We start from the raw sequence: 12,303 nt of genomic DNA on the forward strand, positions 1-12,303 counted from the left end.
TCTGCCCTATGCTTATGGGGGCTCTGTCCCATGCTTATGGGGGCTCTGCCCTATGCTTATGGGGGCTCTGCCCTGTGCTTATGGGGGCTCTGTCCCATGCTTATGGGGGCTCTGCCCTGTGCTTATGGGGGCTCTGTCCCATGCTTATGGGGGCTCTGCCCTGTGCTTATGGGGCTCTGTCCCATGCTTATGGGGGCTCTGCCCTGTGCTTATGGGGCTCTGCCCTGTGCTTATGGGGGCTCTGTCCCATGCTTATGGGGGCTCTGCCCTGTGCTTATGGGGCTCTGCCCTGTGCTTATGGGGGCTCTGTCCCATGCTTATGGGGGCTCTGCCCTGTGCTTATGGGGGCTCTACCCTATGCTTATGGGGGCTCTGCCCTGTGCTTATGGGGGCTCTGCCCTATGCTTATGGGGGCTCTGCCCTGTGCTTATGGGGGCTCTGCCCTATGCTTTTGGGGGCTCTGTCCGGGGGCTTCCTCTGCAGTCCTCTGGGTGGATGCCTGGTTGCCCCTGCGGTGGGCTGCCTGGGTTCTGTGCTCCGTGGGGGCTGCTGGTGGCCTGGGTCTTGTGGCCCTCTCTGCCTGCTTCTGATTGCTGGGGGGGGGCTGTGGATTGTGGCTCAGTACACTTATACACTCATAACTAAGCACGGTTATCGTGTGGGACAGGGATGTCAAACTCCCCTGCACTGTCCTGCAGGTTTTAGGTGTTTCACTGCTTCAACACACCTGATTCAGATCAATGCCTCATTAGCTGGTTTGTGCAGAACTTAACAATCCTTCGAAGAGATCCATTTAATCTGGATCAGGTGTGTTGAAGCAGGGAAACATCTAAAACCTGCAGGACAGCGGCACTCGAGGAACGGAGTTCGACATCCCTGATGTGGGTCCTGTGCCTTGTGTATCGCAGGTTCAAGCACACACACACATTCATCAGCCCTGTAGCAGCTCGCTAAGCAGTTGATGTGTTATCCTGTGGTTTCAGCTCATCTATCCACAGTTGTGTTGTATGCGATTGCTGCTACTTGTGCTTGTTTTTGTGTGTTTGTTTTTTCTCTGCTTGTCTGCTTTCAGGTGCTCCCGGTGGCTGGATTCCCCTCAGAGGCCGTGGATTGTCTTCTGCTTTGTTTTTACAGCTTTTAGCAGCTGCTTGTCTGTTTTTTCTTTCTGTTTTTGTTCTATTTCCTCTTCTTTGCTCTTCCTCTTTCCCCCGGTCCGGTTCAGCACTATTACATATAATACTGTAACAAAAATAAATAAATAAGCAGTTTTTGGGCATCAAGGGGAACTTTACATCCATAAAGCTTCCCTTGGCAAAGCAAATCTGTTTTCAGATTACAATTCTGCTGCCAGAATGCTGAACAGGACAAAAAGAGAAGGTGTGATTGGGACTCGAAGCAAAAGCTCTGGTTAAGGGTTTAACGTCCTATTGTTGTACTGCACAGATTATCTTTAAATCATTCTCATGGACACATTGAACGGCATCTTTTTAATTAAAAAATACCATCATTCTAAGGTTAACAGGAACTGGTTCAGTTTTGTTGTGTTGCAAAGTCTGAAAAAGCAGCTCGGTCGCCCAGGAAGATGAGAAAACAAACTGTTGTCATGCTAAGTAATGTGTTATTACAGTTTTTGCTTCAGCATCAGCCAAGTTAGCTGTCTGGCTGCACAGGCCCACGTCCCCCAACTCCTCCAACAGTCAAATGTAGACTTTCTTTGCTTCCTAAATGTGATGTACGGTCATTCTTTGGCTGTTTCCCAGAATGCAGCAACAGTGTGATGTTTCACGGGTTGTTTTGTGTCAAACAGCTCTAAGAAAACGGCGAGTTTTGAAGTTTTTTTAGCTTCTCTACATTCTCTGACGTTCCCTGGAGGAGATTCTCCAAACCAAGCTATTGCCTAATTGTCATTTTTCTTTTGAAATATTAAAGTTTTGTGTATTTTCTCAAAAAAAAAGAAAGAACCAGCTGAAACAACCTGACATTATTTACCGTTTGATCTTGAACAATGCAGCAGGATGGTTTGTGCAGATCCTGCCGGGACAGAAGAATGCGTTAAACAGTGGGATCGCCGATAATGAGTGGAGCTCCGCTTATAAAGAGGACGGTGAATTACAGACAAGAGGCACGTCAAGCAGATAAAAATGTGATTATAACAGCAGTGTTTACAAAATGTTGGACTAAGCCAGGGTCAAAGGTCGGACTGGTCAACCAAGACGGCCTGTTTACTTTGAACTGTCGCCACCATTTAAAACTCAGTGAGCCTGAGTGAGGAAAGGCGGAGTTCTGTTCAGACGGAGGATAACAGTCCTGGCAGGAGCGGGCTGAACACACAGAGGAGCGCAGCTGCAGCCGTCACACTCTGACACCATGGAGATCTACCTCGACCTGATCTCTCCGCCGTGCCGTGCCGTCTACCTGTTCGCCAAAGCGCTCGGGATCCCCTTTGAGTTTAAGTCTGTTGAGCTCACAGCAGGTAAGCCCACCAAGACCGAGATGATGCTGTTTGCCTTCATGCATTCGGCTGGTGTGTGTTTTAGAAAGATTTAGAAGATTCTGCATCTTAGTGGTTCCTTTTTAGAGTTTAAAAGTGATCATAAAGCCACCAGAGGTTAAACTTGCAGAGTGAGCTTTAGACTCTTTGCACTCACTTGTTTTGCAGGAAGTCTGTTTGTTTTCCTGTTATTTTTCCACTTTAACTTTAAATCTATGAATGCTCGAACACTTTACTTTTGTTCGAGTTGTGAGTTGAATGTCCTGCAGGGTTTGACCCTGTTCTGCAAGCTCTAAGAACTAAAAACAATCTCCTCTGGGCTATCAGTTTACATTTTTACGTTTCACCCAGAAAACTCAGTCCCACCCATCCAGCTGAGGAGTAGAGTTACATTAACCCTTCGTGATCTGACTTTCAGCAACGCAGAACAACCTTTTTTACAGCATTTTGTCTCATTTAACAGTGATATCAGCAAAGGAACCGGCCTGTTTTTCTTTATTTTGACACATCTGTGGATTTCATTGGTGTGTTTGTCTCAGGGCAGCAGTACAGTGAGGACTTTGAAAGAATCAGCATCGTGAGGAAGGTTCCTGTCCTGAAGGATGGGAGCTTCATTCTAACTGAGAGGTATGGCAGAGGTTTGGGTTTAGGTTCTCAGATTTTACCACATCATTTGATCAGTCCGTTGGTATCAACTGATAAGACTTGGTGTCTCACTTACTGTAAAGCAGGACTGACATGTGCACGTTTCAGGGCTTCTCATTCACTTTGGGGTGACGGAGGAATTTTGGTTCCTTTGCTTTTGTATATTTAGATGAAACGGTTAGAATAGGTCAAACTCTCCCTGAACTCTCAAATCTCCCGACTAATTTAGTGCTCCATCTCATGACGGCAAACGTCAGGCTTGCCCGCCACTGAGCATTAAATCCGTGTGAATCCCTGCAACCTGGCTGGGTCTCTCTGCTCGAAGGCATTTTAACCTGCGTTTCAGCCTCAGAGCTGCACTGAAATGAGTTATTTTACCTCCCAAAACAGTCCGGACTGGGTGGCCGGACCTTTGTGAGCGGCTGGTACTTTCAGGTTGTAGCTCGTGTTTGATTTAAGACACTGAACCTCACATTGTGCACGATGCACTCATTTTTGAGTGAATGTAGAGTAAAGTGCAACATGCGACTTGAATCTGACAGGAGAAACACTATAAAAGGCTCAGTAGAGCCTAAGGTAAGGATAAAAGCTGTTAGATCAGGGTGGACCATATTTATGCACCATATTTAGTCCTTATTTATGCCTTTACGTCTGATTTACATCCCTTTAATCGATTTAAGTTGCACCACAGTTGTTACTTGGTGCAAACACAGCATTCAAACCAGCCCTTCATCCCTGGTTCAATCATCTGTAGAAAGACGCCACATGCTGCAGTTTCCAAACAGCGTTCCTTCTCAGCTTTTCAGGGATCACGCTGTTGGTTCACCTCTTCTGAGTTTGAGTTCGTTTATTTCAGGTTCACCCTTTCTGAGAGTCATTTTTAGTCAGCTTCAGACATCCTTGGACCCCTGGGTCAGATTCACACCAGGACAAACCTGTGTGTGTGTGCTTTGCTGAACTGCTGACTGCACAAAGTCTTATGAATTCATGGCTGATATGACTCGAAAAATGAGGCTCGATAGCTGTCCAGCTGTAACTCGAGAGCAGGAACACGCAGCCGATGAAAAGAACTGAAAATGATTTATTATCATCATCAATCACCGTAACAGGAGAGCTGATTCTTACTGTCTCTGACTCTCTGCCAGCATGAGGTCATTATGGTGAAAACAAATGTTTTCCCTTATGATTTCTGTGTGGATAATAGGCAGGACGCTGAAACTCTAGACGCTTCGCCGCGTCTCACGCCTCAGTGGGGGGGCTCTCATCGTGTCCGTGCACGGCGTGAAGCTGGAGTTATGATGCATGTGAAAGCTCCAGTCTGGGTTTAACCCGTCCAGCTCCAGGAGCCTTTCTGGGGTTCAGAATGAATATTTCTCCGCAGTTACACACTCTGCGTAAACCATCTTGGTTTCAAAGTAAAGCTCACACTTGTGAGGCTGGATCAGGGCCGGATCAAACCGGATGTTCTCCCCCCCCCCTCGGTACCGGGGGCTCCGGTGTTGAAGAGGTTAAATCAGATTTCAACACAGAAACAGCTCCTCTGAGAGTGTTACATGACCTCCTTTTAACTCAGGAACTCTGCTATTTGATTGATTTTTGGCTTGTCTGCTGCCTTCGATACGATGGATCAGAACAATCTGCTTTCACAATCTGAACAGTTTGCTGGAGTCAAAAGTACAGCTCTGAGTTTGGCTCCAGTCTCTTCAGGGAACCGTCGTCCCCTGCAGCCCGTCCAACTTCTGGGGCCGATTTTGGGTCCATTTTTAGAAAATATTCAGGTCTATCTCCCACTTAATTTAGCAGAAAGCCACCACAGCCTTTGTTAAAGTAAGTGAAGGTAAAACCTGGATTCAGTTCAGCTTTCTCAGCTTCTCCGACATTATTTGGTCTGGAAGATGTTGATCTTTTGGCTCCATATAGTTGCATGTGAGAAGTGCCGTAATCAAAGTGTAGGATAAAAGTCTTAGCACCCCCCCAATGAGATTTCATTTGGCACTTTAAAAGGACGCTGTTCTTATTTAATATTTGCTGAGGTCAGCCAATCAGCTTTGTTTAGATACCCTGAGATCCAGATTAAATTATGGGAACGATGGAGCTTCTGCCGTGGCTGCCCTGAATCTATGGAACAGGTTACCTCTCGATTTACTCACTGCTCCAAACTGCTGCTGAACACTCGCCTCCCCTTGGCTTCCAACACGAGCAGATATGCCAGAACAGAACATGTAGAGAAACGCTGAGTTTTATGGTTCAGTTATCCCATTAAATTTGGTTTTTTTCTACATTTTATCCCATTAAATTAGGGTTTTTTCTACATTTTATCCCATTAAATTAGGGTTTTTTCTACATTTTATCCCATTAAATTAGGGTTTTTTCTACATTTTATCCCATTAAATTAGGGTTTTTTTCTACATTTTATCCCATTAAATTAGGTTTTTTTTCTACATTTTATCCCATTAAATTAAGGGTTTTTCTACATTTTATCCCATTAAATTTGTTTTTTTTCTACATTTTATCCCATTAAATTAGGGTTTTTTCTACATTTTATCCCATTAAATTAGGGGTTTTTCTACATTTTATCCCATTAAATTTGTTTTTTTTCTACATTTTATCCCATTAAATTAGGGTTTTTTCTACATTTTATCCCATTAAATTAGGGGTTTTTCTACATTTTATCCCATTAAATTTGTTTTTTTTCTACATTTTATCCCATTAAATTAGGGTTTTTTCTACATTTTATCCCATTAAATTAGGGTTTTTTTTCTACATTTTATCCTATTAAATTAGGGTTTTTTTTCTACATTTTATCCCATTAAATTAGGGTTTTTCTACATTTTATCCTATTAAATTAGGGTTTTTTCTACATTTTATCCCATTAAATTTGTTTTTTTTCTACATTTTATCCCATTAAATTAGGGTTTTTTCTACATTTTATCCCATTAAATTAGGGTTTTTTTCTACATTTTATCCTATTAAATTAGGGTTTTTTTCTACATTTTATCCCATTAAATTAGGGTTTTTCTACATTTTATCCTATTAAATTAGGGTTTTTTCTACATTTCATTGCTTTGTTGTTTTAGTTGTAAACACTTAGCCAAATAAATGTTTATTTTCTAACCGTTTCACAGCAGTTAAATTCAAAAGTGCTAATTTAAAACACCCACAGTATAAATGTGAGGATTTGTCCGATTTGAGTCACTGCAGCGGAGGTGATCCTCCTCCAGCTGTGGAGCTGGAACAGCTGTGTGGACTGCAGTCAACTTTTTAAAAGTCTCTGTAACCTAAATACTGGATACTTTTATCCAGAATGTGGATTTAAACGAGAGGTAAAACATCTTAAAAAACTGAAAACCTGCTTTTTATTGAATCTTTTATTTAATCTTTTCATGACTGGGATGAGCTGGACAGTTTGCTGCTTTTCTTTGTCTGAAATCACTGTAAAGTGCCTGTTTTTTCCGACTGTTCCCTCTTCCTCATCCGTTCTTCTTCGTGTGTTTTGCAGCACTGCGATCCTGAAGTTCCTGGCGCAGAGATTTTCGGCAGTGGCAGACCACTGGTTTCCAGCTGACCTCCAGCAGCAAGCTCGTGTTAATGAATACTTGTCTTGGCAGCACTTGAACCTCAGAGCTCACTGCTCAAAGGTCTTCCTGCTCAGGGTTCGTGTCCCAGATCAACGCCGTCCTCTATCCTCACCTCACTCATCTGTTCAGCTCTTTGTTTTGCTCCTATAAGCTGTACGTTAACTCCTCCACAGACAGTTATTGCTGCTTTAACGAATAGTTTGCTGCTGACTTTATTTGAACATGCAACAACTTATTTAATTTAGGTTTAGACAGCCTGTTATCTCAGAGCAGGGATGTCAAACTCTGGTCCTCGAGGGCCGCTGTCCTGCAGGTTTTAGACGTTTCCCTGCTCCAACACACCTGATTCAGATCGATGCATCGTTAGCAGGTTTGTGCAGAACTTAACAATCTTTTAAAGAGGTCCATTTAATCTGAATCAGGTGCATTGAAGCAGGGAAACATCTAAAACCTGCAGGACAGCGGCCCTCCAGGAAGTTTGACATCCCTGTCTTAGAGTATACTTTCACAAGAGAGAGAGTCCTCTGCCATCCTCTGCCATCTGGGTATTACTTTGTAGTGTTTTTGACCTGATCACGGTGCTAAATGAGAAGTCACCTGTGTTAATATTTACTTTATTTGTTCACACCTTCAGCAAGTAGAAGAAAAGCAAGAACAGATCACAGGTAATCTTCACGGGGCTCTGTCTGAGTGTTCCTAACTGACTGAAGTGACCCAGAACTAAGAAGCAGCTTTGATAAGAGCTGGCTGAACTCTTTAATGCTACAGAAGGAAACGGCATGAGATCATAACATCCCACAGCTGACCGAGGTTACAACATTCAAAGAGTTGCTCCATTCTTTTAATGTCATCATTCTTGAAAGGATGTTGTGTGTAGAAGAAGTGCAGCAGAAGGTAGAAACCTTCAGAGGTCTCCTTCAGTGGGTTGGGGTGTTGTTTTTGTAGCTTAGCAACAACTCAGCTGATGATGTCACACACAGCGTCAGCAGGTAACTCAGGTGAACTCTCAGCAGACAACATGGACAGAAACTCACAGCCAGCAGTTCAACATCTGGGGTGCAGAGACGCTCCTTCTCAGTGACACGTCCAGGATTACAGCATCTGTTACCCAGCTCTGTGATCCTCCTCCTTTACTGTTAGCGCTCTGTCTGCAGTCTCTGTCTGCCCGGATAGTCTTACCGGGAGCTCACACCAAAAGCGTCGTGAGCAGCGTGAGCGGGCAGCTGCCATTCATTTTCAATGTAAGCCGGCGTTGTGAGCGTCGTGAGCTTCAAGAGTTGAGAAAGGCTCAACTTTATGCAAATGAGCAGTGACGCAACGACAGCCAATTAGGGCCGATCAGGATTCCGAAGGCGGAAAAAAGGCGGGAAAAAAAGGCAAAAAAAGCGGAAAACGGCAGAGCGCAAACACAAAGAAGGCTGCCCAGACTACGATCCATGGTGAAAGAGGGAACCGATGTATGGATGGATTATTATATATATGTATGCTAGTTGCTATACATACAAGCCCCGCCCCTTTAGCCGCTTCCGGCGGCAGAAGAAGTACAAGCGGCGGGTTGTGAGCTTTTGGTGTGAGCCCCCGGTTAAAGCTGAGCAGAGAGCTGTTAGAGTTGTTCCTGCAGCCAGGTCTCAAAGAAAAAGTAATACACCTTCCTTGTGTTCCTGCTGTATCCTCATCAGGGGTCCAAGCTCCATTTTATCTGCAAGTGATGTCACTCTTCCCATGATGATCGAGGGAAAGTGTTATTTAGCCCATTCTCCATTTTAATCCACGGTATCGCAGACGTCTCCTCTTCAAGTTGTCTTGATTTAGGGTCTTAGTCCAGACATTTGTTAGGCTTTGAAAAGCTCGGTTAGCTGCTCCGACTTCAACAAGAGTTACGAGCAGAAGTTCCTCCAGCAGCTCAGCATCCAAACCAGCGCGGGAAAATGTTTCAGAATTCTGTGTTTTCACAGAAAAAAGCTCCAGAAGGTGCAGAGATGCAGCTCGGCCACCAGGGCGGCGCCATTTTAGAGGTCCACTAGTTTTCAGCTGTGCTCATTGGAATCCATGTAAACAAAAGGGACTAAACTAAAGGGAGGGTGTGTGAGCTAATGGGACTTTTATTTGACTGGTTTAGAACAAAGTCGGGTTTTCTCTGGGTTGTGAATTTCTGCAGCTTGAATGAAACAACCTGTGAGATCCCAACAGGTGAAATATCTAAAGCTCTTTGAACAGTTTCATCCTCCCTGCACATTAGATACTCTTCAGAGTCCTTAATGATTCCCTCGCCGGTCCTTTCTTGACCTCGTGATGTTTTCCATTACTAAATCGAGGAAAAATTCCACCTCAGTCCAAGAATCACAAAATGCACGATCTGGATCATCTGGAGACGATGAATTTATGAGGAAAGCTGCGAAACATCCATGTAAATGTTGAAATATTTTGGAGGATAACAGCTCTGACCTGCTGGTTCCGGTAAAAGAGAAGTTGGAGGATCACCAAAGCCTATTAGGACACATCCTTAGAGAGCCTGAACATCCAGTCAGCAGCTGCTGAAGCATTAGCCATTGGAGGATTTTCATTATGCTAACATGTCTTCTCAGTTCCTCCCTTGAGTCTTATCTCCTTCCAGCAAACACATGAGGGAAAAAGACAAGGATGAAGCAGCTGAGGCTGCCAAATAAATGCATGTGAAGGTGCAGGATTCATACGCCATGCTGCTTAATGGAGGACTTCCACTTTGTTTTGAAGCCTCTGCGCTTCTCAGTGTGTCCTTTAGCGACTGGAAGATGCTGAGGGGGCAAAAATGTCCAGGTTAAGGTCATAGGAAGGACATCAGGAAGCAGAAGTTACCTTTATAAAAAGCTCTGACCTCACACACAGCGATCAAATAAAACAGAGACAGTTATCCATCGAGTTCCTTTAGTAGCAGTCAGAACAATACTTTCTTAAACTGTTTACTGCTGCTGGTGTCAGCAAAGCGTCCCTGATCTGTGTGACTCTGAACAGGCGCTGTTTCCATTCGCCATGGGCTGCGAGGCCCCGAAGGAGAAGGTGGACTTTGCTCTTGAGGATATGAAGCAGTCCCTGGACATGCTGGAGCAGAAATTCCTCCAGTCCAAGCCGTTCATCGTCGGCAACAAAATCTCTCTGGCTGATGTGGGGGCTGTCGTCGAAGTCATGCAGGTAAAGATGCTACTTTTATGCTACATGCCACTGTTTTCTTCTTTAGCTGTCATGTTTAACTCTAAATCTGTCAGTATTATGATTTCTTTTCTCACTAAACAGATAAAACATTAATATTCCCATGAAATTAAGCTAAATGTGTTTGCATAACAGCAAAATCTACTGAATTGAACTATCTTAAAGTAGCCAGAATAATGTAGGCTAACCTTAAAAAGCTAATTCTCCCCGCTTTGGAGGAGTTATTGCTAATGGAAAATTACATTCTCATTAGCCAGCTGCTCAAATGCACCGTTTTAATGTCAGTTTGACTCAAAATGGGATCATAAAACACAAATTGAACGCCACAGTCTTTCAAATAAGATGTGAAACTTCTGATTAAGACCATAAATTAACTCAAGATATGTTCACTAAGGTCAAAAATCAAGTGAGAAGTTGAGTCATTCTTTATAGGAGCAGCAGCAGACGCCCCCCTCTGGCCATTAGACAGAATGCAGGTCTAAGGATCTACTAGGAAGTGACTTGTTGAACAGTTCAGCACGTTTTGTGGACTAAATCTAGATGTTCATACACCAACATAACAGCCATCATAGGCTAAATTTTCACTAAAATAGTCCATTTTTTTATTGTTTTAGCTGTGTACCACATACAGCTTATAGTTTATTCACACTGATGTGAGCTCAGTCTGTGCGGCTTTTTGCCCCAAACTTAAAGATAACATACGCATGTATCAGCCATAACATTACGACCACTGCCAGGTGGAGTGGGTTTGGGCCAGATAGTGGTTACAGGACAACGGTCTCCACTAATCTGCACGATGCAGCAGTGGTCGGGAGATGGGCAGCATTAGTTAAGGCAGGTCTGCGGTGTCTGATCCAGTGGAAGTGAATGCTGGTTCTGACAGAAAGCTGCCAGAACACGGAGGCCATCGCAGGTTAAGGTGCATCCATCAGGGTTCCCACACTGAAAGTGAGCAAAGGAGAACTGACCACGCAGCAAAGGAAGATGGTGTCAAACCTCGGGGAGACACGTTACCAGAATGCATTGTGGGAAGTTGTCCTCGGTTGTCTTGGTCTCTGTCACACCTGATAATTACTCACCTGTTGTGACTCATCTCATCAGCTCAGTTATTTGGCAGATCGTTGCCTTTTCCTTCTGTTTCCTGTTCCCGGTTAGTTTCCTGTAGCCTGCCAGTCCTTTCAGTGTTTCTTCTTCTGCTCTTTCTTGCCTTTTGTTCAGTTGAAATAAAACCATCCCTCTGTCTCTGCCTCACACTGTGAATCATGACAGCCTGCCTCCCCGCAGAAGGTGTTGCAGAACGTCTCCACTCCGCTCTCTTTAGATCTGAGTCCAAATCGATCACATGTGGTGTCATTAAGGATCTGTTATGGGCCCATCTCACAGCTCACAGGACCTTTGGTTAGAAACGGGGCACCGACTCAGTATTAGAGAGGTGGTTATAATGTTATGGCTGAGTACAGGCTACAGCGTACAGGCTAAAAACAGCGTCTGTGGTGGGATTTTGGTTTGAATCTTTCAGTCTTTAATCCTCTGAGCTCATAAAGGTGCAGCGCTAAATCACAGGAGGACCTGTGACCACAAAATAAAACCGTTCAGCTCAACGTTAGCCGCGTGGAAATCTAACTTAAGGCAGTTTACAGAAGAGGAATGTTCTGGAAACACGTTGAGAGGGAACCGGACAGATGTTTCACCGATTAGACCTCAGAGAACCCACAAACTTTGTGCTTTGGTGGGATTAGCGAAGCCAGGACCAGGATGTATCTGGAAAATAGATTTGAACTCTGGTTTAATGTGAAAATAACGACAGCATCCTCTGATTTTCTGCGTTCCTCAGCCTCTCGGGGTCGGCGTGGACGTGTTTGAAGGTCGGCCGGCGCTGCTGGCTTGGAGGAACAGGGTGAAGAAGGAGCTCGGGGAGAAGCTGTTCGAGCAAGCTCACGAACACCTGATGGACGCCAGCAGAATGCAGCAGAAGATGCAGAACAGCAGCGAGCTGGAGAAGCTTAAATCAAAGTTTCAGAGGCTTTTCCGCTGATTTTCTGTTTCGTTCCGTTGTTTGAGCAGGTTTCCTGTGCAGGTTGGGGAATAAACTGCTGCTGTGAAGAAACTCGAGTGTTCAGTTACTCAACACATTAACATGAGCTAACAACAATATATGATCAGAAGCATGAGCCACAGAGTAAAGGCAGATGGTGCGTTTAATGGGAAATTTGGGTTTTTTTCGGTTTCCCTCTACAGAAAGATGCAAATTATTTTCTTTATTAAGTTTGTTCTGTGCAGACAGTTTATGTTAAACTTTGTAAAGATACTGTAGAAAAAACGGGAGAAAAAAGCTATGGAAACCCGTTTTACTCAATTATATAAAGATTAGATTTTTAAGGCCACAGTTGCTTATTTTACAGG

General features: G+C 44.1%; 1 protein-coding gene across 1 annotated transcript; it reads left to right on the top strand.

Moving 5' to 3' along the window:
- Positions 1-2,266: 2,266 nt before the first annotated feature.
- gstt1a (glutathione S-transferase theta 1a) lies at positions 2,267-12,007 on the top strand. The gene is made up of 5 exons (XM_072387248.1): positions 2,267-2,473; positions 3,031-3,118; positions 6,636-6,789; positions 9,706-9,882; positions 11,735-12,007. Exons 1-5 carry the CDS (start codon positions 2,368-2,370, stop codon positions 11,933-11,935), a joined length of 726 nt encoding a protein of 241 aa, XP_072243349.1. The 5' UTR covers positions 2,267-2,367; the 3' UTR covers positions 11,936-12,007.
- The last annotated feature ends 296 nt before the right edge of the window (positions 12,008-12,303 follow it).

Source organism: Leuresthes tenuis, unplaced genomic scaffold (assembly GCF_036924035.1).
Source record: "Leuresthes tenuis unplaced genomic scaffold, fLeuTen1.0.hap1 SCAF_6, whole genome shotgun sequence".
In the NCBI taxonomy this organism is placed as follows: Eukaryota; Metazoa; Chordata; class Actinopteri; order Atheriniformes; family Atherinopsidae; genus Leuresthes; species Leuresthes tenuis.

Excerpts from the sequence above, each read along its gene's own strand:
- gstt1a (XM_072387248.1), top strand. The coding sequence starts at position 2,368 with ATGGAGATCTACCTCGACCTGATCTCTCCGCCGTGCCGTGCCGTCTAC. Across the intron at positions 3,119-6,635 it reads AGCTTCATTCTAACTGAGAG|CACTGCGATCCTGAAGTTCC; the intron begins GTATGGCAGAGG and ends TGTGTTTTGCAG. Across the intron at positions 9,883-11,734 it reads CTGTCGTCGAAGTCATGCAG|CCTCTCGGGGTCGGCGTGGA; the intron begins GTAAAGATGCTA and ends TGCGTTCCTCAG.